The 26849-nt window shown below is 45.5% G+C and overlaps 2 protein-coding genes across 7 annotated transcripts in view; one reads left to right on the top strand and one right to left on the bottom strand.

Moving 5' to 3' along the window:
* The window catches only part of LOC106746472 (dystroglycan), a 73900-nt gene that overhangs the window by 27136 nt on the left and 19915 nt on the right, over positions 1 to 26849 (bottom strand). For 2 of the 4 annotated variants that reach the window (XR_001374605.1, XM_014623093.1), the window contains exon 1: positions 17696 to 18107. The exons of the other annotated variants lie outside the window; for them this stretch is intronic. The gene's annotated coding sequence lies outside the window, so the exon portion shown is untranslated. Of the gene's footprint in view, positions 1 to 17695; positions 18108 to 26849 lie in introns of those variants that run through there. 4 annotated transcript variants of the gene reach the window in all.
* LOC106746475 (mediator of RNA polymerase II transcription subunit 20) overlaps positions 3432 to 26849 on the top strand; it is a 139138-nt gene continuing 115720 nt past the window's right edge. For all 3 annotated transcript variants that reach the window (XM_014623099.1, XM_014623103.1, XM_014623102.1), the window contains exon 1: positions 3432 to 3491. In XM_014623099.1, the coding sequence (XP_014478585.1) occupies positions 3443 to 3491 (49 nt within the window). In that variant the 5' untranslated portion in view covers positions 3432 to 3442. The remainder of the gene's footprint in view (positions 3492 to 26849) is intronic.

Below are 26849 nucleotides of genomic sequence, written 5' to 3'. Positions count from 1 at the left end.
GGGGGGGGGGGGGGGGGAGAAGGGGCCCGGCAGCTCGACATGTGTTACGTGCTAATGCGCTGCTTTCACGAAGAGACTGACTGAGATCTTGCGCGCATATACGAAGGAGAGAAAAAAAGAGATCGTTCGCACTTTCGTAGAAGAAAAAAGGGAAGCGTATCCCTCGCGCTTCCGCGGGTAAGCTTTCAATCGGCTCGACATCCACGCAACGATTAACGTCAGCGACGATAGATATGCTTGTAGATAAATAAAGTGCGCGATTTATCGATAAATAAACCGCCAATCGATTCCGTAATTCGTAATTAAGAAAAAATGCAAGGGAGAAAAAGATATCCGTATCTTATCGCGCCATTGAGTATTTTCTAGATGTGTATGTGTGTGTGTGTGTGTGTTGAAGGAAAGGATCTATTTTTAAAGAGGTCGCTCCCACGACGTACGGCCGTGCCCTTTTCTCCCCATCTCAAAGGATTATCCAGGACTAGCGTTCGTCCCCTTTTCGTCCGTTAGCCCTTCATGGCTCCTCAATGATTCTTCTTTTCGACCATGCAGGCCCGGCGCACCTCGCGCGATCGCACGCACGAAGGGACCACGCAATGTGGGATAATCTCATTTGTGCTGTCAAGAAACCGAGTAATTTTTCGGGATCGATTCGTTGTCCAGATTGTTACACGGAGAACGTCTGCCACGAGGGTCAATGTCAAAGGCACCGCCCCGGCGATGCGCGTCTTATCGCTCGTCTTGTCCTCCATTCGAGATATTTGTGACGATTCGTGTTACACCACGATGGGATTGCATTATAAATTATTAGCGAGCGTTGAAAAATTAATTTTGGAACCGCGGCACGCGATATTACATTCGCCGAATATATTGCGTGTTACTCCGCAAACTGGAGTCGTACCATGTAAAGCTAATATTTATCCCCCCGGAGAAAAAAAGGGAGAGAGGAAAAAGGAGCAGTGATACAAAATGTAGTACAATGCGCGAGCATGGCAATTATAATGTTTGCAAGCGCAGCGGGCGAATGCGCTCCCTCTCTCTCTCTTTCCCTCTCAAGCGCGTGCGACTGCATAGTTCGCGTGGAATGCGTTATCGTGTAATGCCGTTGGCCTGGCAATAGGCTTAATCAAGAGTAATAGAGCGCACGTCCACCTATTAATAGAGTAGCACGTCGTGGCGTGTGCCATCAAGCACACGATAATGCAATAACGCGTACGTTTCTGCTCCTTTTTTCTCTTTTCGTATTTTTAACCTTTAATAACAACAGCCGCGTGCGCGCTACGAGATTTTGCTTTAATTACTATTATTAGCCTGCCCGTCTGATACGCGGTTTTACACGCTTCACGTGCGGACGCGCCGCCGCATCGGCGACTGCGCTAATCTTTAGCGCGCGTAACGAGACCTTACAAGCCGAACTGTCGCGCTTCTGCGTGACAGTTCCCTACGACGTGGAATCAACCTCGCCTCTTCGTCCGTCGATTTCAATTTAACTTTCCACTCGACTTCCCCTCCCCGATTCTCTATTAACGATGCGATGTACCGTAGTTGATCACCGGCGATCACGGCGAAATTCCTCGCTGTGACGTCTCTCGTACGCGAATACATCGGTCGTGATTCATCCACTCGCTCGCTGCTCATCGATCTATCTGGCTTTACCTCCCATCTTGGGTGGGTTGTTTTTATCGCCATTGGCGATGACCTCATGTATGCAGCGGCTGTCCCACCGCGGTTAGCGGAAGCGTGACGTCGGTCGCCGGGCGCGAGCACAGCCGGTTTGCATCAACCCTCGAAAATAACGTTCCCTGGCACGTACTAGTACACGGAGTTAACGCCGCGCGTTAACGACACGGCGGCACAGCAACTCCGGGAGCCGCGAAAATTGATGTCGAACGCTGTCGCTGATCGTTTGCCAGGTTCGCCCGAGTGAAATTACGAGCTGGTTCGCCCGCGGTGAACGTGCGTAAAAGTAGTGCGTGCGCGACGATGCTTTATCGACGACGCCCGTCATCGAAAGCGGGCGGAATCTCCCGTCAGCTTCCCCCGCTCTACCGCGGCATTTCATCTTCTCTGCTGTGGCTAAATTCGTCTTGCACGTTTTTGCGCTGAAAGCATCGTTCTATCTTCCTACAACGTGTAATGAGAAATAAAGATAGAAGGGCGCTTTCAGCACGAAAGCGGGTAAAAGGAACTTAGCTCATGTCGCACGTGAATCTGTAAAGTCACGTACACGGATCGCGTTTAAGAGGCTACGTACATTTAAGCGGCTCGAGAAAACGCCCAAAGTTTGAATTTTTCTGCTGACCACGTTGTTATTGATTTTGTGAAGATGTGCTTTTGAAGGATACTTCCTTCGGTACTTTTATTTACATATTACGTAAAGCCTATTGTAAAAAGTTGATATGTAACACTGTTATTACTGTTTATTACTGCTTCTGTGGAGCTCGTCATCGCTAATCAGGTATCCGACGTGCCCCAAAATATTTCAGTAACTATTGGAGCGATTTAACTATAGTTTTGCATAGATATTCTTAGGCCGGTATTCATAGTTAAATCTCATATATAAGATATATAAGTTCATCGTCAAATGCTGTATGGTTCACTTCGACCGCGAAGCTACGAAGTATTTGAAGATGAACCTAAGACGATCTTAAATATAAAATCTGACTATGAATACCGACCGATTTTTAAAGTATTAATTTCCGACAAAGTTATAAATATTCGAAATCAAAAGTTCGATTTTCCGTCAAGAAATTTCTCTTCTTTTCGTTTATAAAAAACACAACAAAAAATATCCAAAAAATCCTAAGATAACATTACTGAGAATATCTATACAAAATTACAGCTCTTTCAAAAATATAAAAAAAAAAAACAGTTATTCGCGTGCTCTTTTTTTACCTTTCTTTTGAGAAAGGCTAGTAATAACAGCGTTGCATATCCATTTGTTGTAATAACTTCATGTAATATGTAAACAAAAATATTGAAGAATCATCTCTGAAAAAAACACCTTCATAAAATCATAACGTGGTCAGCAAAAACATTGGGCGTTTCTCGAACCGCTCGGATGTACGTAGCCCCTTAAAACGCGAACGCATCTGTGTACAATGCCGAAACTGTCAAGAATGCCTCTGTGAACACACGAGTGCAAAGGGATCTCTTCCCCTTTCCCTCCTCTCTCTCTCTCTCTTTCCGTGTATATGTGTGTGTCTCGTTCGTCTACATATACGAGCGACCAGTGTAAACGATACATTAAGAGAATGCACGAGAGATAAGAGCGCTTGAATACACGTGTGCGAAGAGAACGGCAGAGGCAAAAGTGGGACGATCGTCGTACGTGTTTCAGGAACAGCACCATATTTGATGCGATACCTGGCGCTCACCCGATCGCACGCTCGCTCGCTCGCTCGCCCGAGGAACCCACGAGTAAGGAAAGGACGGCGGAATTTTCATGAAAACCGCGGGCTCAAAGCAGCGATATCTGAGAGTTGCCCGTGCTGGTATGCTGTTTCTTATCTATCCGACGGTGTATTACCGTACGTTATGCATTAACTACTAGTCGAAGTTTGGAATTTCTGAATTCTGTTTATCCACGAGATATTTCCGACACTTGGCGCAGATTTATCTCTCCTCAAACACCGCGAATCGAGTTTCAGCGTTACTCCCGAGGAAGCTAGACTTTGCTTTTGCATTAAGAGATAGTAGTTTATAAACTCGGGACATTTTGCAGAACAGGAGGGGCGTCACTACACGTAGCAGCTTCGCGAAATTTATAAACTCTGACAGTGAGAAATTGTGAGGAGAATGACGAAAAGAAAAGCATTAAAGCGCGCGCGAACCATATTTCTTCGACCTAACTCTTCGCCTCTCTCCCTCTCTTTCTCTTGCGCGCGCGCTCTCTTCTTACTCTGCCTTTTCTGATGTGAAATTGAGAAGCGTGATGGCGGGGTAGACTATAGGTTGCGCGCGATGCAGGAATCACGTTACACAGAAGCCGTTGGCCTCCGGCTCGCGACGTTGGAAAAATCAGTATACATACAAAGGACTTACTTATCGACTACGTCGTCTCCCATCGCGAGCTCGCAGATGTTCACACGAAGAGAAAATAAATCCACGCTCACACGCTAAAAACAATTCCATCCCGAAGGGACAGGTGCGTCCCGCAAATTCGTATCGCGCTACTTTAACGGGCCTTTTCCGTTAGATTCGCGCGCGATTTAACCATGCAACCTTCGTGGCGTTTCGACGATCCAACTCGACGCGCGTTCAATACTGCCAGTCAAGGGGATCCAATAAACGCTCGAGGCATCAGTCCGGATCGTTTCCGACTGCAGATATTTAATCACTGGCGGTGGACCGAAAAGCAAGTTTACGCACTGACAAACCTACCGCGAGGGCGCCAGCCGATCGAACCAGCCCGCCCCGTATTTTCGACGCGCAACCCCATCGACCCGACCGCCACGGAGCTCTACCTTTGTTTCCCTCGTGTCCGGTGGCCTTCCGCGCGCACGAACACCGTGGTCGTGATCAATGGGAAAGCGCCGGGAAAATTTCACAGCCCGATCCAATATGAGAATACGCGCCTATTAATATTTTTTTTCTTCGCGCGCGCGCACACAGGCACGTGTAGGCAGGTGAGTGCCGGCTGGATGCGCGTAGGTGAAATATCGACGCGCGAAATGCTGCCGGACAAGCGTGAAATGTAAAGCGCTTATGTAAAAACGAACGTGAGTGCGGAAAATGCCAACGGATGTTATTGAGACAGCTATTGACGCCCGACGTTGAAATAAATGGCAGGACGCGTAATGTGAAATTATATCGTGGGTGCTCGCGCGCTCTCTCTCTCTCTCTCTCGCGACTCTAATGTGACGATGCGCGCGAGCGCGCGCACGATGTATTATCGAACGTAATTTACCTTCTTCGTCGCGCGGGAGAAGCCACACGCGGGCGCGAGAGGATAACTTTGTAGGAAATGATGATAGAGAGAAGGCAATTTCCACTTTCGTCGGCAGCGGAATGTATATCAGCCGCGCTGTCAGTTACTGTCCGGAGATTGAGCGACAGCGCCTCAGGAATTTCTTCATTAACGTGGGCTTCGTCGAAACGTCGATACCCACAATTTCACCCACGCTAGCGAGCAGAATGCAAATATTAGCATGTTCTCGGGGACGAGACACGAATCGACCATGTGAAACCGTAAAAGGTCGGGATCTCTCTTCCTGATCAAATACCTCCGGCTCTGCGAGAGAGAGAAAGAGACAGATAGAGATAGAGAGAGAGGGAGCGAGCATACGTTTATTGGCCCTCTGGGACCAGTCCCCTAAAGGGCGTCATAAATAAATTGTAATTGTAAAATATGTAAATATATAAGACGGCATACATGCTTCTAAACTGTGTTATATAAAAGAAAATTTAAGGTAAGGATGCCTGAAGCCATTATAGCTATTACATTATAGTTATTATTTCGGATTAGCTGGAATTTTGTTCCAAATATTAACGGCTGTATATCTGAAATATCGTTCATAAAGTTCCGTACGAAAAACTGAAACTATTAGGTGATTATGAGGTCCTGAGCCGAAATTTAACTTCCACATTAAGTCTTCAAGTGGAAAAGACACGGAAATAAATTCCCATTTGTAGCATCACAGGAGCACGAGAAGACTTTTGAATTAAATGTAGAATTAAAGTAATCTTAAACTAGGACTAAAAGTTCAATTTGAAATGGTACAACTTTATTTTTGAACTCAAAACTCCGAAACGATATATAGGTTTTTATTGAGACAAGATAACTGGTGTTGATAAAAGATACCCAATAAGATATCTCATCCGCTCTTCAACCCTTAACTATCTAAGCTGATTGTAGTATGGATGATATATTTATCATTTGTCACATAGACAATAAATCTAACGCAGGCATTTATTACACGCTGAAGGGAGAGAGAGAGAGAGAGAGAAAAATTATTATTGCATACATTTCCAAAAAATGTTAACGACGATAACGATATTTTCTGAGTTTCTTATATCTCATTATAGCAGCAACGTTGCTGACGGCAACGTTACTCGCTTCATGCGTGAGTTTATCTTTGCTATCTGTTTTATCTTATTATTCCTCGCGATAAGATTTCCTTTGAACTGGCCGGCCGGAAGCAGCGCACGACGAATCATAGCTCAACGCTGCGCTCTTCATCAATTCATCATGAAGAGTTAGAATTATGTTAATAGATCTCTACGTGCTTCGCGCAAATGCACATGCGTGTATCACGTAATCACCGCTGTAATACGTATTCGCACGCATGCATTCAGTTTCTAAGCTCATTCACAACTTCGCGGACCGCAATATCCATTCACCGCGCGCGCTCGGTGTATACGTATGTAGTACCGCGCTCTCTTTGTTTCGACGTGAATTAGCGCGCTTCCATGCACGGTTTTATCGAAAATATTTGTCGAAAATAACCGCGACGGTTGCCGGGTATATTCGCGTCTGAGACCGCTGGAAAAAATTGGCGCAACAATTAATCTCCGGCTATTGAATGTCCAAACGAATGTCACCACAAATGAAACGTGATTTTCTCCAACAATCGACGAACAAATTGGATCACGACAAATTCAGTGATCAATATCACGGTAACACCGAGGCGCGAACTTTTCATTTCTCGCATAAACACATCGATTATGTAGGCGCGAAATGCAAACACATCGAGCGAAATATCTCGTTACGTTCACATGCATGTTTGATCATCGAAGTCAATTAATCGTAAACGCTCGGTAGAACTGTGGTCTGATAGAGTGGCTCAATAAGCGATGCCAATATTTCCCTTGCGGCAAGATTTACGACTGAAGAAGCACGCGAAGCTGTGAGATATATTTATCGATCTTCGCACGAGAGAATTATTGCCAGCGTGATTTGCGATATTGCGACGGTAGACGGCAGGAAAAATGGATTTCTAAGTGTTCCGATAATTAACTCTCTTGTCCGCCACTTGTGTTTTAATACAAGCATAATGTAACGGGAATTTTTCACTAATATCCCTTGATTTAACATACAGTAGCATTACATTACTTCTACGCTTTAACCAGCATGTATTGAGTTTGATGATGATCGTTACTGAGGATTAATCAAGACAATTTGTCTGTAAAATTTAACGTAAAAAATATGTGACCAATAATGTTCATTAAAATTAACATCCATAATATGTCAATCTACACTAAAGTATAAAATATATTATTTTAACACCTACATGTATTGAATATTGACTCAATACAAAATACTGAAATAACATAAACACAATATATTAAATTAATATATTGCGTGTTAGAGATGTAAATTAAAAACCAAAATTTTTTAACACGAACCGATTCTAACACAAATGCAAAAAATGTTTTTTTTTTTTACTGCGCAACGAACACATTAATACTGTAGGCGCTATAAAAAATAGTCTCGTTGGACAACTCACGGTAGAAATTTCCCACGGACGCGTTAAAACTCGAAATCGAAGAGTATTGTTCCGATAACTCATTGAAATTCCTCGGGCTCGTCCGGTTTCCCCGGGTTGCCGGATAGGAATGACGAGCCCCAGCGGGATTCCTAATAATCCCGGTAATCTGGCTGGATCGAACCCGTATCCCACTAAAGAATTTGTACGTCGAAATCCGCTCGTTTTTCGGCGCGCAAATCGCTCTTTTATGGACGCGCCGCGAGCATCGTTTTCTACCGAATGCAGCACGCGCGCAATCGCGCTATACACACTGGCCGTTTACCGCGGGTTCGTTCGTGTGATTTAGGGGAAAGGGGAGGAGGGGGGAGTGACATAAAATACGAGCGGGGCGTTCGACGTGACGGATTTTCGAAGCGACGGAGGACACGTCGAACGAAAAAGAAGGGAAGAAGAAATAAGACGACGCGTCTAGTCATCGCTAGGTGAGATATATCTTATCTCGCTCTCCTATTTTTTTTCCCCTGTTGTTCAGAACTTTAGTTAAGAATGCGACATTTGTTAAAGTATACGACTAACGAGTCGAATAATGCGCGAGTGCTTTATCAGAAACGTATTAGGGAAAGTGGTGCTATCCCATGTCGTATATATTGTCTCTTGACGCGTGATATTACGCGATATATGTATATGTTCGCTTGTTAGAAGAACGAGAGAGGCCTTAGAACCGTGTAAGAGAACGCATCGCTCTGTGTATACTACGACTCGGAAAAGCCACTGCTTCGTATTCTACGTCGCTTGTGGGTTGCGATAACCAGTGGGTTCACGATAGCAATAAAGGTGTGTCAAACTCAGGAATTGTTGAGTTTCATTAATTTCAAGAATTCCACGAACGGTTCGAGACCACGAGACGAGTCCACGGTAAGACTTCAAGCAGCGAGCATAAACGGCATCGAGCTATCAGCAATTTGCCGTCACACCCGTAGTCTCTAATACGCATATTTCTTACTTGGCCGAACGGCGGTGGAGCCAGCAGGATGACGTCGCTCTTCTCGATTTTGTCGATATCTGCTGTACAGGTAACGGCGACTAAAGCGCACAAATAAATGCAAGTAAACGGGGCCGGAGGAAAGTTTTGCCTCATTAAACCATCATAATGCCGCTCTTGTTGTGTACCTTCTAGTTACATCACGTCCGATAACAAGCCACGCGCGCTGTCCTCGTTTGTGAAGAACTTCGCTACGACGCGAACGGTTCGCCGATTTTAATTCACGAAACTCCCTGAAAACCGTCGCTCCCGCTTCTACGACTATACAAGAGAACTAAACGTTATCTATCGCCAACTCCTGTGATCTTAACGGCACGCTGTCAACGCCGACCGTCGTTCAGAACCGCCGAGGAAACACATCGGTAACGAGATTCGCGATTAAATTGGACGACTCGTCGAACGAAGGATATGCCGGAGCAAGTCCGATAGGCGAGCCGGAGATATATACGCGTATTCTCTCTCTTTCACGAATGCGCATCACGGAATACCCGGCGGCCTCGGGAGAAAAACAAGGTCGGCTTTGTACGAGCGGAAGTCGGAACGAGGGTAAGTGGCGCGACTTCCTTCGAGACCCTCGTCGATCTTCAGATACTGCAACGCGAAATGACACGACGAGGCCGCAACGAGCCGCTGCACTTCTTTGTATTCGGTTAATTTCGCTCGTTTTCTCCTTCCCGTCGCAACACTTTATCCGTTTATTCGTGTCTGGAAATATCATCATGATGTACTTCCCTCGGACTAATACCCGCTCGGCTTCAGTCCCGTTCCTTCGGGCGACTATTCAAACGCTTATCTCACGTAATATCGCGTAAGCCCATCGTGTTTTACGCGCACCGTATCTCCTTTGTTGCGAGTTCTTCCGCGCGATAAATATATGTTATCGTAATGAGAGTATACGGTAAGCACTCACTCTCTTCAAGCACGTCAGCGGGACGGCGTTCGTCGGCGTCCGTGTGAGTCGAGAAAATTTCAAGTGCAAACGACGAAACGTTACATATTTATCGAGAGATATACGCCGCACACCGCGGGCGAGGGGCGGTCGTATTCGTGCGCGAGGATAATCGGCAATTCCAAACAGTATTTTAATAAGGTAATAAATTTATGCAACCTCGTCGAAACTGCTTTGTTTTTACATGCGTGCGATAATGAAGCGATATTCATTTAATAAACGATAATCCGCATGTTACCGCACATATATCCGTATTCCAAGATATATTATCTCCATGATAAATGGATATTTGCCAGATGTGTGTCGTAATTACCGTCACGTTCGAGTAACCTGATTTCTTAATGCAAAATTCCACACCTTTATGCGGCAGCACGCGCCAACTCGGCGCGGAAAATCAATAGCCGAGCTCGGATTCCGATCGATACTTTATTGGTTATCACTTGCATCTCGTGGGGGGGTTTCTCCTTTGCGTCTTTTCGGAGCGAAGAGCAATTATAAAAGCGAGACGCGCGATTAGACATCAGGAGGGGAGAATTTCGCGAGGTCTTTTGCTCCCCGCGGAAAGAACGGCTCTCTCTCGCGCGCGGCTGATCGATATTCGAAGCAGCGGTTTCCGTCGAAAGCGGAAACCGATACTACCTCGCGAGAGAATCGCGATGGAAATCGCCGGCGGAATTTGACGGCGTGCCTCGCGCAAACAGGCCGCGCTTCCGGAACAAGTTCCACGGACTTGCACCTTCCCTACGCGCGCACGCGGGCCAATTTCAACATTCCGCCGGCACAACGAGATCGCCTTTGCACCGCGCCGGGCTCTATTGTGATTCCGAATGGAACGATTGAGTTTCGGAGCCTTTAATTTCCGACTGGTCGCATCGTCTCCTGATGGCGTCGCGCGCAACGGCCTCTATTCGTCGGAAATCCGTTTTTTCCGCGTAAAGTTGTCGCGCCCGACGAATACCCGCCGTGGCCGTGATGTCGTCGACAGAACGAACGCGTTCTATTTTCCAATTAAGTCCGTAAATAGGACACGCTCGACCGCCGGGTTAATTAATCGTGACCAGGATGCGGGCGCTACACCGTGTGAAAAATATGTCCTTTCCTCCCTCCCTCCCCCCGGTCTCGTCCGTCCTATCGCGAAGTTTTCCCGGCGAGCGCGAAAAAAGGAACAGAACGTTGCTTTATATATCGCGCTGTTTACATGCGTGCGTATGCGTTTGCGCGTTGCGTGTGAGGGATGGGAGAAAAAATTCGCAGGGATTCACCGTCGGCGTCCGCGCAGAAAGATATTGGCGATAAGTATCGCGCAGTCGCGTAAAGTACGCGCGGACGAAATTATATTCGCCGTCTATATTCGCAAGCGGCACACCATCACCGCTACCACCACTGCTGCCGCTCTATTAATGCGGCAGCAATAATTTCGGTTATTGCATACGCGGGAAGCGAGGGCTCTCGCGCGCGCGAATATCCACCGAACAGCACGTACAGTAAATTCCCCGATAAAATACTGCGAATACCGTGCAACGTGCTGCAACGCTATGCGAATCTCGCGATAAAAACGCATCGATCACCTTAGACACCGTAGTAATTCGAAAGTGCCTCCCGATATCCCGGCTCGCTTATCCAGGAGTGCGCGATAAATTAGAGGAACGATAAATTCCAGCGAGCGAGTCGCTTTAACGTTAAGGCGGCTAGCATTTTCAGAGGACACTGTTATAGTAAATGCCGTCGAAATGCCATTTGCTCGCCTGCCTACCTGCCTGTCCGCCCGACCGTCGAAAGTTGCAGTGAGAAAAGAGAGGGGGTACGATGCACCGCGTGCATGAAAGTTTTGGAAGCGGGGACACAATTTCTCGCGGGATTAAACGGCCGCTTTTAAGAAATTATATCCCGCTCGTGCAACGCATTTCGTAACGCGTGCGTTACGCAAGATGCAGCTGGAACGAAATATATCGTGCACGCTATATCAAGTGTCATTAACGTTTCCGAAAGTGGCTGGTTACGCGTGTCCCGGAATGTCCATAAATTCGCGTGCTGCTCTTTCACAAATGGCCCGGCTTTCGTCATTCCGTACTTTTTTACGTCGATGGTGCATCGTAAAGAGATTCTGATTTTTACATTGAAGGATTATATTTACAAAGATCCTGCAATATATATGCATATGTGAGCGCCATAAAATTGACTCGTTTCACATTTGGACATTCATTTGCCAATTAAAATTCGGTCTCGGTCTCTTGATAAACAATAATAACAATGATTACTTTATTGAATGCTACAGTTATCGAGTTGTGCATGGAACGAGGAATTATTAATGAACTTCGAACTTGTCCAAAAGCGAAACAGCAACAATACTGCTGAGATCAATGCCTTACCAGAATATGATAAGTAAATGATAATAAACTGAATATACGCATGTAAACGCAGCGAGACAACACGTCACACTGTTAAAAAAGTTTTTAAAAATAATAGTGTTCTGATAGTAAATTTAAGAATTTTATATTAAAATTTATAATTTATAACCTTTCATCATTTTCATAAAATCAGTGTTTTTAATTATAAAATAATTATGATGTTATATGTTCATATTTAATATTCAATTATGACACCTTATAACACGTTATGATATATTAGAGTTGTTCTAACATTTAATAATAAATAATATGATTAAATTAGAATAGCAGGATTATTAATACATATATGTTATAGAATTTGACAACAATATAAATCGTTAATGAATATTATTGAATATACAAGTTGTGTATTGTACATAAATCGTTAATGAATATTAGTGAACATATCAGTTGTGATGCATTTTACTAATGTAATTTTACTAAATCTCACGCTCTGAATTATTACAGCATCATTATGAAAAGTGGATTCAAAATATTTTTTTTATAACTATGTGTTATTAATGGTAACATCAATTTGATTATATTAAATATAATATCAATTTAGTTAATTAATAATTTTTTGGTTAATTGATAATTGATACCTTTCATAACTTAGTTATATAAAAAATTTCACAGCTAGATTATGAAGTTTTAATAAAAATTTATTTAGTTGACTCAGAAAAAATTTCGTTAGAATACGCTCAAACAAATGTTTTGGTTGTGAGAACTAAAATTTGGTTTTCTATACCAAAGGTTTAGATCTCTGAAACAAAAATGAAAAAGGTTTGGTTTCAGAGAACTAAACCTTTAATTCAAAGAACCAAATTTCTCTCACGACCAAGACATTTGTTTAAGCATACTCTAAATTTTGTTCAAATATTTTTCAATGCAAATGTTAGTATATTTTTAATCAAGAGAAAACACACGCACATACACACACACGCGCATATATAATCCGATGGACATAATTTAGTGCACAATTCATCAAGTTCGCGATTATCCCTCGCAACATGTTGCTACGAACATATGTTGATCGCGCGCATGATTCGGGAGGTCTTCTCGTGGATCGAACTTCCAATCTGACGTGATATATTATGCTGCGCGGCAGAAAGAGCGTGTACGAAAGCGGAGTTTCGACTTAGCCGGAGGTTCGGGCGAGGTCAGTAGTATGCCTCTAATGAGTCTTAATGAACGAGCGTGAGAGCTGGCTGGGCGTCGATGGCTTTTCATTAATGTTAATTGTGCGGCGGACAAGAGCGTTACCGAGGGCCGGAGAGGGCCCCTTTTCCGCGGACGGGAAAAATCATCCGGGCTAAATCGAAATTAACGAGGCAAGCTCAAGAAAGCAAACGGACTGATTAATCCCCGACACGTTGAGCGGTTAAGTTTCCGAGAGTGCTAGTCCCCCCCTCCGGGATGTTTCTCCCGGGCAAACCTGACGATTTCGACGAGAGAGATTTTTCGAGCGATGCTCTCTCGGCGAGAAGCGCCAGCCCGTCGGGGGAGCCCGTAGAAGAGACTGGAAGGCGGTCTTATCGTCTCGAATGAAAACACCAAAGTCGATAAGGGAAATGGCCGCAATGAATGAAAACGATTACGCGCGAAACAAAAGATGCACAGTGACGTTTTATCTTATCGGGAAACTGAACGAGCGAAGAATAAGCAGATTAAGGATCGCGTACGTTTATCGCGGACGGGGTATAGGAGGAAGAGGAGAGCCCTCGCCGCTAATGAGTCGATGGATGTCTCCGTAAAGAAGCTACATCGATATAACGTTATGTGCACCGGCTTAGGAGCCGGCCGTAATCACGCGATACAGTTTCGGATCGCGCGGTCATTAACACGCACGCACGCACCTACCCACGCGCGTAAATCACTCGCACGGATCGATCGGCAATCTCTACGCGAGATCCTGCTAAGCTCTGGATATTGCGCCAATAACTCTCTCGTTTCGAGTGACACGACGATGCAATAATCGATAATAATTTCCGAAATGTCAAACGATTCCGCGGCGCGTGAGAATTCGCAATACGCGACCCGATTCCTTGTGTGTGTATTTTTCTCTTTCTCCTCGCGTCGAAGTTTGGATTGACGGGAGTTCTGCGAATTTTTCATCGGACGATCGAGGGAACCTCGGGAAATTGGCGAATAATGGATTTGGAAGCGCGCGTCCCCACCGTCACGTCGCGAAGTATGGACTTGGCGTCGCCGCTCTGTTGGCGAACACGAGAAAAGTTTGACAGCTGGCCGCGTCGGGAGAGCCCGGCGGCGGACTTCTTTCTTCGGTCAAACAAAGAATTCGATTTTACCCGAGCCAGCCCGAAAAAGGAGTAATAAGAGAACACACTACATCGACTGCTCGGCAGTGTCCGTCCGAACGAGTCCGGCGTTATACCATCCTTTTCCCCTCGACTCCATTTGATCCCCTGTGAAATTCCTAATTCCAGGGCTTCATGCGGGCGAGCAATTTCCGCGGCGAAAAAATATTTCTGGGGAGAAATTCATTGATTTGGAGGGTGGCCGAATATGGGGGCTACATCGGAAAGATTATCGGAAAGAGTGTGCGCGAGCAGCGACGAAATTGCGGTAGTAGTAAAATGTCGCGAGATCCGCTTAAAATTTGAAGGCGGCGCCACATAGGGAGATGCGTCTCGCCGTCGGTGCCGCCGCCGGGCTGCGTGCAGCGACTGCACACCATCACCGTCGTAACTTCGTCCAGTTTATTCCGCGTGAATTCCACGCGGAGCTGCCGGTCAAACGAGAATGCACTCCCGGGCCGGGGCGACACAATTTCTGGGCGCGATTAAAAATTTATGCGTTCGCCTGCTGCAGCGGAGATGGCTGACGCAGAAAGCGATCCGTCTTTGTACGCGGCGGCGCACCACTTATGGTAATATTTCGTGCATCGCGCGGCATGCATAATGCAGTCAGAATTCGAAATTTATGCCGCGGGCGCGCAAGGAAACGGTCGTAATGTAAGATGGGGGCGGTCGACTCGTGTCGCCCGTCCCAGCGGAAGGAAATGTCTGCAGCTATGCGTCATCGATGAGGCATAAATGCAGACTGGTCCTCGCGAATTTCGGAAATGCTCTTTCGACGAGATACGCGTCGCATTCACCGGCTACGAGAGGTCGATGTTTATTTCCAAAGTCAAGTGTAATTTCAGGCGACCGTCACTTCGACGGTCTTATTTCAGGCTCAGAATTGAAAATAGCCGGCGAAAACGATGAACTACTTCGGCATTTTTAGCGAGGAAAGATCGACTGCGATCGATCGAAGCACTCGTAAAACATTAAGAGGACGCGAGTTACCGAAATAGAAGGCAAGTTGTGGAAATAAAAATGTGACAATGTCACGTATGAACAATTAATGGCTCTTGGTTATTATTAGCAGCGATCAGTCCCTGCATGGAAAAAAATTAGCCTTAAGGCTCCTGTGTCCTCACGTTGGCTGTCCTTGTTTGTTGACGTCAGAAGCGAGAAATCAAGAATTTATTAAATCACGATATTCTCATATAAAAGCAAGAATATTATAATTTTCTTAAAAGATTTTTAGTCTTAATTTGATTGAATTTATATCGCATGGAAGTAATTACTTAAACTTAATTCAAGACTAAAAATCTATAAATATTAATATTCTTGTTATATGAGAATATCTATCAGTGATTTATATAAGATTATTTTTCTCAGTGTGAGAAAGAAATGTATGAAATTTTTCTAGACATACATCCAGTTACTGTCTTGTATTCTTATTTAGTTGTAACAATATTCTGCAGAAAATAGACAAGAACTTGATAGTTTTATTCAGTGACTGAAACAATTTTCCTGATAAAATATATGCAGTTTGCGTAAATTCCTGCTTAGTTATATATACTGAGAAAAGGGATTTAAAAATTTATTCGTAAAATATGCAATTTATTTTACAGAAATAAACGTTTACTTAAATACGGCAAAATAAAATTTTATTTTTAGCAAATCAATCAATGCATAAAAAACTTTGGTCACAAAATTTATTTCACAAAAATATATATCCCGTCATCACAAATTTTTTCCTAACTAATAGATATTGAAGAAAATGTCACAAGAAACACTTCGCAAAATTTCAATTTCCTTTTTTCAATATATATTGTTTACACTGAAAAACTTATTTATTTGATTCAAGCAAAATTATTGTTTGAATACAGACAAACCAATGTTTTGGTTGTGAGAATCAAACATTTTTTCATTTTCGTTTTAGACAAACTTTGGTTTTCATAACTAAAACCTTTGTTTACCCTTCTTTAAACAAAAATATTAACCACCTAAAAATTTGAGTCAACTAAATGGGTTTCTCAGTAGTATTAATTAACTGAATAGTTTTTTTTGTTTATTTATTGTTCTGTTTCCATTTAATAAAAAATTAAGAATCCGATTTTCGCGTATTTCTTATGCACTTAATTATAGAAAAAGCGTTACATTTTAATAAAATTTCAAGTATTTTTCAGTTACTAAACAAAAATTAAGATAGCTATTCAATAATTATTCTAAAAATGCATAAATTTCGACCAAAATTTGACTAACGGTTCACCGTTAATCTTCGTTTTTCTCGCACTCATTGAGTAATAAGCACGCGTGATAAACAACTGAGATAAATAATCGCGAATCTTGCAATTTTCTGTCTTCTCCTCTCTCTCTCTCTCTCGAAAAACACACTTGCGAGCGAGATGTGACGGGAATGAGAGTCATCGGGGTCGAATTAAATCAACCAAGTCGAATTAATCCGTTCAAGAAGAAGCTCGTTAACGCTGTCAACTGTAGCGGCTTTTCCTCCTCGTGCTTTTAATTTTCCTCGAAGGGAAAAAGTCGCGACGGTTAAACTTATGCGTAACTTCCGACCGTGACGACAAGTCGGAGCAAGAAGTTCTCCAGAGTGCTCTGCATTATATCCGAATCCCTTTCTTCTCAGCGCCGAGATTCGCCCCGACCTAACTCCGACTCGCCGACCTAGCTCTCACTTTCTTCCCTCTGTTCCGCGAAATCCCCCCCACGCGTTCGATCGCGTGAGATTCACCGTCGACGAAATTAGCCTCGCAAAACGCGGGGAACATCTGCCGCAAGGGACCCCGCGCATCCGAAGCGATTTACGGTACATTTCCGTCTGCCACATTCTCGCTACGTATTTTCGGAGAAAATACAGCGCCCGACAATTTTATTCCCAATCGCGACATTTCGCGATAATTTCGAGAGATATAGATAATGAGAAGTTAATTGAACGAGGTTATCGGAGCAACACTCGACTTTGTATCTAGCGATCGGCTTTGCTCTCAATTGTTTTGACTGCGTGCGGTGAATCTACACAAAAGTAGGAGCCAGCGTATCGTGTTGCTTTTGTTTACATTCGCTAAAGTCACAACATATGAAATACTCCAGCAATCTTGCCAGAGCGAGTAATTTTGCCTCGACATAATTCGACACACACATGTAAAAATAATTCTATTTTCGACACGTGCTTACGTTAGAAACGACATTAAAACACCTCATCTTTCTATCCAATGTCTCTCGTTCTCTCCTCTGGTACGAACGAACAGCACCGTTGAGAATTTCCTTTAGTGACGCCGAACAGGTTCGTCGATCCGGACCTTACTCCGAATCACGGCGGTCGAAAAATGGCTCGCGTAAATTCCGGAGCATGTCGGCGGAACGAAAGTAAGAGCGCCATATAACACGTATCGTCTGTAAAGAGTGCAAGGCGACACGACGACGCGATACGACGGACGGGTTCCTCTCGTGGAATCTGGTTCGGCGTGCCGAGTCCGCGAGCCACGGCGGTCACCTAACCTAAACGCGCTTCCGTTCTCCTCACCGTCACGCTCGCTGATATCACTCTTCGTCAGGTGTATCGCACACCTTACCTTGGTATATCGGTGCGCAGAGAACTTCTGCGACGACGAGCCGACGAACAAAGCGACGATCACACGCGAGACTCCGAAGGCCTCGTCGTCCGAAAAAAAAATCCCCCTAGTGATTCCCCCGGCACGCTGCTCCTCCGGCTCTTGCGTATCCTCGCGAAGGCGCACCGGCGAAATCGAGCCGAGCGCGGCAGGGAGCGGACGTCGAACGAGACGCTGACGACGACACTCCTCCGAAGCAACACGACGACGCGAGCCGGCACGGGTCGACGCCGCACAAAAAATGTGTATATACGGCCGCGCACCACCAACGACGACGACGAGAACCGATAAACACCGCGACAACGACACCGCGACGAACCGCGTAGCCGCTGGGCGCGTACTGTGCCGAACGAACCGACGATGGCAGTATGGCGCCCGGCGGCTTTCCTGCCCGTCCGCTCGCTCCCCTATCCATCTCCCTTCTCTCCCACCCGGCTATTGCCCCTTCCTTCTTCCCCCACTCCGGCGTCCACGCTGTCTCGGTTCAGCCGGTGTGTTGCCGGCTCCGCTGACGAGAACGGTGCTCTCGCTCGCGCCAGTTGCCGACGCATAGCGTCGTCTCATTTCATTCTCCCCGTCATTCCAGCCATCTCTCCTTCTTTCTCACTAGCTGTTTGAAGCTGTTCACCGGTGCTCCCCTATCCTTTTTCTCTCTCACACCGGTTTGATCTTAGCCGTCGTTAAAACGCCGAGCTCCATCTCTGTCCGACGCATGTTCGTTCCTATCTCTCTCTCTCTCCGTCTCTCTCGTAGAGCGTAGGCACTACGACCAACAGTATCGCGTAAGGTCATAGGTCTCTCTCCGTTGCACTCATCGGCTGCTTCGATCCAGCGGTCTCTCTCGAACACGCGACGAACTTGGCGTTCTCTCCTACCGGGTTTGCCGCCAATGCTGCGCACTGCATCTTTCTTCCTACGAGCGCGTAGTTTCATGCTCTCCTGGGAGAGGATACGTCTCCTTCTCGCCGCTGCACGCACGGATGCTATCGATGACGGTGCATCTTTCTCTTCCTCCCTCTCTCTCTCTCTTTCTCTCTCTCGTTCGTTCGTGATTTAGCCGACACACTAGCCCTTCCATCGCATCTCGATTGCGATAGTAGGAGAGAAAATCCTCCACCGACCGTGGTGTGTGCATCTCAACAACGGCCACGACGGACGATTCTTTCCGTTGGCGCCGTCGGTGACGGGCCAATCGATGGCGTGCGCGCAAGCGGCGGAGCACTGTCCCCAGCGAGGTCGCGCGACCAGACGCGTTCGTTCGCTCGCTCGCTCTCCGCTTTACCCCGTGGACCGCGCGAGCCGGGAACGTGTGGGCGAGATTAATATTAGATCGATTGTCGTTAATAACATCTCCGGCGCTCTGTCACAGCGACGCTATTTATCGCCGGCAGAGTGCAACAACCACTGTCATCGACGGCGCAATGCGTCGTGGGATTTTCGCCGGGGAGAATGCGGCGTATAAATCTGTTTTTTGCCCCCCCCCCCCTTTCTCTCTCTCTCTTCTGCCGCCCCCCTTTTTTGTTGGCAGTTTGCGAGTATGAACCAACAAATTAATCGATAGATATAAATTTCCACGAGTGCGGCTCGACGCCACGGCGAAATACAAAAACCCTCGCAACCCATTTTGCCTCCGGAAAACGTGTCTCGGGGTTCTGGCGTCGGTTTCCGTAACGACGGAGTTAACGATATTTAATTAACGAGCGAATCGATCGTACCGGGCTAATCCGTGAAATGAATCGTGTGTCGAGGCAACGCGTAACGTTTTCCATTCGGCCGGCACAGAAGTGTGATCACTTAACGCGTCTGACAAAATCAATGCGGCGACGCAATACGAGGCGATAAAATAGACGAATCGTCTGAACGATCATCGATCAGAGTCCATTATTGTCGACACAGGGGAGCGAACTCGGCACTACAAACAACAGCGATCGTGAGAAAGACAAAAATATCATACCTGTAACATTTTACACACCGCAAAGAATTTTGTGCTAAATTTAACACAAGGTGAAACAAGATACATTAAAAAATAACACAAATATTTCGTCAAAAATTAACGCAAAATTAATACGTTAAACAACACTAAATTATAAAATGTGTTATTTTAACACTTACTTATGTAGAATATCGATACAAAATGTCGAGATCACAATCAGAATATGTTGAATTTAACATATGTTAGAAATTTAATACAAAAATTTGAACAAGAACCGGTTTCAACACAAGTACAAAATGACTTTTTACCGTGTACACGTTGCAAAAAATAACACTCCCTGCGACGGACACTTTGACGAGAACGGGGCGTATGTAATAGAGATTCTCAGTAAAAGAAATAAAATGAACGAGGAGGCGGGGTGCGAGAAAATTGTGTAGTGTCGCCAAAGGACTGTAACAATTAGTGGCCAATTTTTTCCCTTTGTCACGCGAGCCGCCGTGCAATTTTACCGAAAGCACATCGCGGCTGTTCAGTATTAACGCGACGGAGCTATTTATCGTCGTCAGAGGGTAACATGCGCTATCATATCGCGTTAACGTCCACTTCTTGACAGCGACGCTTTTATTTCTTCGTCCACAAAATGAATGTCATGTCTCCCGAGAGCGAGCGCGACGTAGCGTCGCCGTGTGAAAAAGTTCGTCCGGGAAACGTGACATGAAGAGATTAAAAAAAAATATATATATATATATATATATATATATTTTATCGATTCTAAATATATAAAAAAATGTCGCACGAATCTTTGGTTCACATCGACCCGTGAAATACAATTTTCAGCTATACTTTCCTTCACCGTTAACTTCTTTATAATCGATTAGAGTCGGTGCATTGCATTATAAATTGAATTTGACAGCGCAGTATACCATTTCTGTCCAAATATCGCTCACGGGGGAATAAACTTCGAGGAGTTCTTAATCAGTTTATGAACTTTTCCAATAAGATCCTCAAAATGGCTCCGTTTCATTGTCCATCGAGCTTAACAGCTCTTGCGCGTCGACGCCGGAAATTATTACTATAAATTTTCAACAGCTGACCTCTCGCCGATAAAACGCGGTTTTCGGCGATGGGAAGAATGCAGAATACGAGAAAAAATACCGGTGAGCCCTCGAAACGATGCGGAAAACGATATTAACGTTTCAATTGAACGTCGCACGCTTTCATGCATTTGATATTTTCCGATATATCACCGGTCTATAAGAGACAAATGGGGCCTCTGGTTTCGAAAAAGCGCTGGTAAACCCGGGTCCAGAAAAACTGAGTTCAATACAGCACAAATGCCGCGACTTTTTCGATGAAATTGTCACGCGGTTGACGACCGAAGCCGCGTACAGGATAAATGAGCTCGACGAATGATTTTATTTTGAAACCCGATAAGCGAACTCGTTTCTCGACTCAAGCGCCTCAAGTATTCCGCCATTTTCAATATTCGACGTCTCATATAGTGCATACGCTCGTCCCGAGTGCAAATTCGTATTTTTGGCACGAGACGATCGCGCGGTCGAGTGAGCTATGGGCAGCGTTTCGTCCCGTTGGTTGAGCGACGATCACGCAGCACGAGCACGAACGCAATTAGTTTAACGCATTTTAAATGGTGAGAAACATTAAGTGAAAATATAACGGCGTTAGAGCGCGGTTTGCGAAGAGCGTAAATATAGAGCCGAGATATATGCATTCGTGATAAAGCGAATAAAGGAAATAAAGCCCGACTTCGCGCAACGGCGGAAAAATGTTGCGGTTCGCACTGAGCGCGAACCAGCCCCGACTTGGCGCAACTTCTCGAAACTTGGGCGATAAGTTTTCCGCTCTTAATGCGATGTTCGCACGCGGCATAAAGTTTCGCATCGCGTGCTGAGAACGTCGATGACTTAACCGTTAATAACCGGCGCAAAACCCTCGTTCGTTCGTTCGTTTATCTACGAGGATTTGGGAGGAAGATACGCTTGCCGCTAACTCGCTTATCAGTAACTGACGTGAGACGCCGACGAGGAGACGTGTCGTTTTAATATAGACATTAGCTCGTCGCGCTGATCTCACCGTCAACTATTTATTATACATCCGCTCTACTGAATAACTTCATTAACAGTAGATTAAATGTCGATCATACTCTGATAGCTGATCGTGGCCCGCGCGAAGCCGTTACTCCGGCCCTTATCGATTTTCCAAGGCGGAGGATGATATATCCTTAATAAAGTGGCTCGTAAAGTCACGCGTGTAATCTCACGCTCGATTTTCCTCGATATTTCTCACGGCGGCGCATTTTGCGGAAGTTGTGCCGGAATATTGATTCCACTGCCAGAAAGGGGAGGAGGGAGAGAGAGAGAGAGAGAGAGGGAGGAACCCAGCGCGAGAGAAGAATATTTCGGCGAATATGCTCCGTGGAAAATTAAACGCTGCGTTATACGGTTCCGCGGAAAGAATAATCCACGCAGCCTCTCGATGATTACGGGGGAGATTACTGAGGGCCAACGACGGATTCACGCATCGTGATTGATCTATGGGATATCTCTCATCGGATATCGCGTTATGCAGGCGATACGACCGACGAGAGTGAAAAAGTCCTGGCTAATAGAACGAGACGAGCGAAATGAGAGACGCCTCACGAGAGAGAACGTTGCGCCACGGACTAGTCTCCCTTTCATCTCCATGGACGTAGATCCACAGAGATCCCCCAACCTTGACAGGTCTGCCCTCTTCTAATTACATGGAATCCGCTCTGCTCCGTCCTTCGCTAAACGCGTTCCTATTAGTCTCCGGGCAACGTGTTGCTCTTGTTTGCTTACGTACGCGGTCCCGTGGAGGCATCGGCGAGCCTAGAGCACATATTAGAAACGATCGTGCGTCACGTAGACGGGGGCCAAGGCGAGGTCAACAATTCGTGCGTGAGCCCTCGGAGATCGAACGCGCGGCGAATTGGGACTAATGTATTCAATCTGAGAAAATTGAAAAGCCGCCGGGAGAGCCGTGCTTCTTATCCCGCAACCGCAACCGCGCTTCTGCATCGAATGAAGAAATGAATATCAGTTTTTCCCCGCAGCGATAACCATAAACGCCCGTCGGGCGATAGCGCGCGCTTCCGAGGGGCACTTTTTTACGCGGGGCAACGCGGCGTCTCGCCATCCGTGAAAATGATTTGCGGTTAACATCCCCGGGTGCATACGCGGTAATGGATATGCACTCAGCGACTATCACCTACCTAAAGGCGTTACATTAGTTATTAGTGGCCTTTGCTGGGACTAGAGTAAAAGTTAGGACACCGCGTGACGATTCCTAATTGGTGAAACCCGTCCGCCGTTAATAGAGACGAAGCGAGGGAGAGTGAGGGAGAAGATGTGACTGACAAAGAACACCGCATGAGTGATGGATATATTAAGTGCTCTTTTTTGCCGAACTAGTGTACACTTAGAACTTAAAAAGGGACAGTTAAGACTTGATGGAAGAAAGAGGAGTGCCCTATTAATGACAGACGGTGTCCTAACTCTTAAGCTAGTGGCATAAAGAAAAACGTAAGTAGTTAGGTTTATATATTTCCAAAAGACGATAGAAGTGACGATAAGTTTGGCTTTAAGCAGAACCAAGTAGAATTTCAACTGGTTGAGGCGTGCAGTAACGCGCGTTGACGCACGAGGCGGACACTTCGAACATTTTTTTTAATCATCCCTAACTCGAAAACTAAGGTATACACGGACATAAGTCCACGTGACATTTTTTTTTACTTATTTTAATGTATGTAGATTCATCCCCCCGAAATATGGACATGCATTTATGAACTATTCTATATAAATCTAAAGAAATATACCAATTAGTTTGTCAATTTCCTTACTGCCTTTTCAACGTGCCAGTAGCTTAACTTGAAGAACTTCAATCGGATCAACTTTAACGCGCGCCGTCGTTTTTCGCGAGTCTCTAAATCCGGAAAGGACGTGAAAGCTCCGGAAGGGGAAAAAACCGGACTTTCAATCAATTCTCGAAACGAGAGATACGCGGGCCGCTCGAATTTTCGTGCCATGCCGACTGTCCAGGCTGCTGTGTCGGTCGATCGGCCGGGTCCGATGCATATGTGCATACATGCATACGTATTTGCAATACCGCGCGCTCGACGAGAGAGTATCGAGCAATTCGTGAATCGCCGTCGTCGAATCGAGACGTTCTCGGCTGATCCACCGATATGAGACCTATCGAATTTCGGCCGTTCCAGCCCGCGATGCGTTCGGAAGACATCCGCATCGATATACGGGTCGACGATTGTTAATTACGTTACATGCGCGCATCGGCGGGCCTCGCGCTGTATCGGATTTGTTCCGCGGAGTGCTATCGCAGGTACTCGCGTGTGTCAACAAGGAGACGAGTACGCAAACGTCACGACGGCGGGTAACGAGGTCGCGCCAACTCCGTAGATTCGGATCTCCCATCGTCTATATATCGTACGATCGTAACGAATGTCGACGGACGCGCGATTCATTTGTATCAAACGGTCGACCCGAATGAGAGACGCACGCGCGTCCCTTAACTTTGCGGAATGAAGCGCAGAAGTGCGCGAAGACCGTTCCTTTGTACTGTCGAAAATTCTATAGACTCGGTTGTTACCGGAGCGATATTCACCTTCGTCTGTCTCGTTGGCACGCGGGAAACACACTGTCCAATTTCCTGATAGTCTCTGATCGAATCCCGCCTACGGTAAACGACATTTCGATCCCGCTTATACGGGGGAAACGTCGTTGCGGAGTGACCGGCGAAAACGAGGGGAAAATTAAGGAAAATTCGGCGGCGAGACGAGAATAATAACGGAAAGCGCGATACGGTCCGGTAATTTGAGTAATTTCCACCATTCGTACGGTTCGATTATCATGTTAGAATTTTGACTCTGATTAACCTGCAGAAAACACGCTGGTGAAATATTACACAATGGGACATCCTGCGCATAGAATCGTCGGCTTCAATCTCACAATAATGTAGCCTTTTTCAGTGGACATGCAACTGGGCGTAATAATAATGATAATAACATAAGGGCGCAGACTATTCTTACTCCCGGCAATAATCTCTTTCCGACGGTGTGCGCTCAGAAAAAATATAGAGTGCCATGGCGGCAATTTCAATGCACCGGCGGGGGAGTGGTAAGTCGCCGATCGTCAGGAGGACGAGACCGACTTGGCGTTAAGTCAGAGAAGGAAACGCAATATAACAAGACCTTCGTCTCGTTACGCGTTGTCTGTTACGGGAGAAGGAGCACTCGTCTACGTTTGAGTGCCTCGTTGTCCGGATGGCGGAGACGGGAGTGCCCTGTGAAGGACGTTACGACGAAGAACAAAAGCACCTGCGAAAGTCGTCAAACGCGACGGTAGATTTTAATGAAATATCGGGTCGAGATGAAACGCCGAGGGAATGCCTGCGCGATCCGCCCCGTGCTCCTTGACCCTCGCGCTCACTATCGCATGCACCTCGTTCTTATCTAACACATCGAGTGCAATGTGCATTTACTATGTAAATCCGTACAGCGTTCCCCGATGTCGGCACGAAAGGGATTTCGTAGTAGCGCTTCGGTCCTCCAACGTTCCCCGGAAATTCTTAAACGTTCCCGAAAACACCGTTTAAGCGACCCTAAATATTCAAATTACGCTCGAGGATTCCGGAATTCAATTTGGAGACTTAAACGCGCATGAAAACCCGCTCCCTCTCTTTTAAAATTTTCGAAAAAAACCCTTCTCAAAACGGTACAATATTTGCTCTGTGCCTTGTAAGAAGATTATATTTTCTTTGAAAGAAAATTTCCTTTGAGTTTATCCTAGTGGAAATGAATGGAACTTTTCTAAATATCTATCCAGTTACTAATCTAGTATTAATGTATTAGTATTAATATATTAGTTATCCCGAGTTGGAAAATATTGATATCAGCCTGACACTCTTAAGGATAATTTACGCCTATTTAAATAGTCAACAGACTAATAAAAACCTACTTTGACGATGTCGACGTGTATTTTAACTCCTTTCTTGAATCTTTAATTCTACAGATAGAATTTTAATGTTATCTTCAACAACCTATTTTGATGCTAAAATAATGAAAACAGAAATTTAAAACATCATCAAAGTCAAGGTATTATATTATTAGAATTGAAATGAAATCTATTTTGCTATCTTAATTCCTACTATATGTAGAATTAAAGGTTTAACATAGGGCCAAAACTTCGAATCGAGGTAACAATACTATGTAGAAAACGGATAAGAACTTGATAAAGTTTTATCCAGAAGTACTTCCAGGGCAAAACTATCCATTTCATAAGTAGCAGGCTTGCTTATTAATCAAACGAATAGATTTTGTCCATTTATTCTCCGTTTTCGTTCACTAAATTGCTTCAATAAATGGGTTCAAATTTGGCTTATATATAATATTCTTGCTTACATATAAAAATATCTATCATTGATTTAAGACTATTTTTTCTATACAGTAACTGCAGGAAAGCGTTACATCTTGAATGCGAACGCAAGTGGTTTTTCTCCTCAGTTACTGGACGGAAGTTTTATCCGATAACTGCTCGAAAAATGCATGAACTTTCTAACGGAATATAAAAGGTGCGTATTTCGTGCTTCTCTCAGCTCGCGCGGCATCGTATCGGGATCCGGTGAACGATGTTGACGGGAAGAGCACCCCGTGAGGGGTGCTAACGCCGTCCGAAATTCGGAAACCAAACAACGGGAAGGATTCCTCGGCGAGTGCGTTCACGTAGACCGGACCGCGTGAGATCCGGAGCATTTCGGATGACTAATCCTGGCCCGCGGCCAGTGAGAGTACGTGCAAGTCGACTCACGTACACGCGTCTCTCTGAGCGCGCGTGTGCACGCACGCGAATACACACCGGCGGATGGGGAAGTTTTCGAGCTGCACGGCTCACGGCTCTCTTCGAGTTATTTATATTCGGAATATGGTCGAACGCGCGCGTCCGAGACGAGCCGGAGAACATGACCCCAGCCGTGAACAACGTATTTAATTGCGTTCAAAATTCGATCCGACATGTTGTCCGGGATATCGAATACAAACGAGATAACGATAGGTAATCGATAGCACGCCGCCGATAGCTACACTTCCCTTTCTGTCGACAATGTCGCCTTCGATTAAATCGATTTCGGTGC

This window comes from Dinoponera quadriceps, unplaced genomic scaffold (genome assembly GCF_001313825.1).
Source record: "Dinoponera quadriceps isolate SergipeBrazil2010 unplaced genomic scaffold, ASM131382v1 scaffold1850, whole genome shotgun sequence".
NCBI lineage: Eukaryota > Metazoa > Arthropoda > Insecta > Hymenoptera > Formicidae > Dinoponera > Dinoponera quadriceps.
Note: the sequence above shows the minus strand (reverse complement) of the source record. Positions and strands in the feature narration are given on the sequence as shown.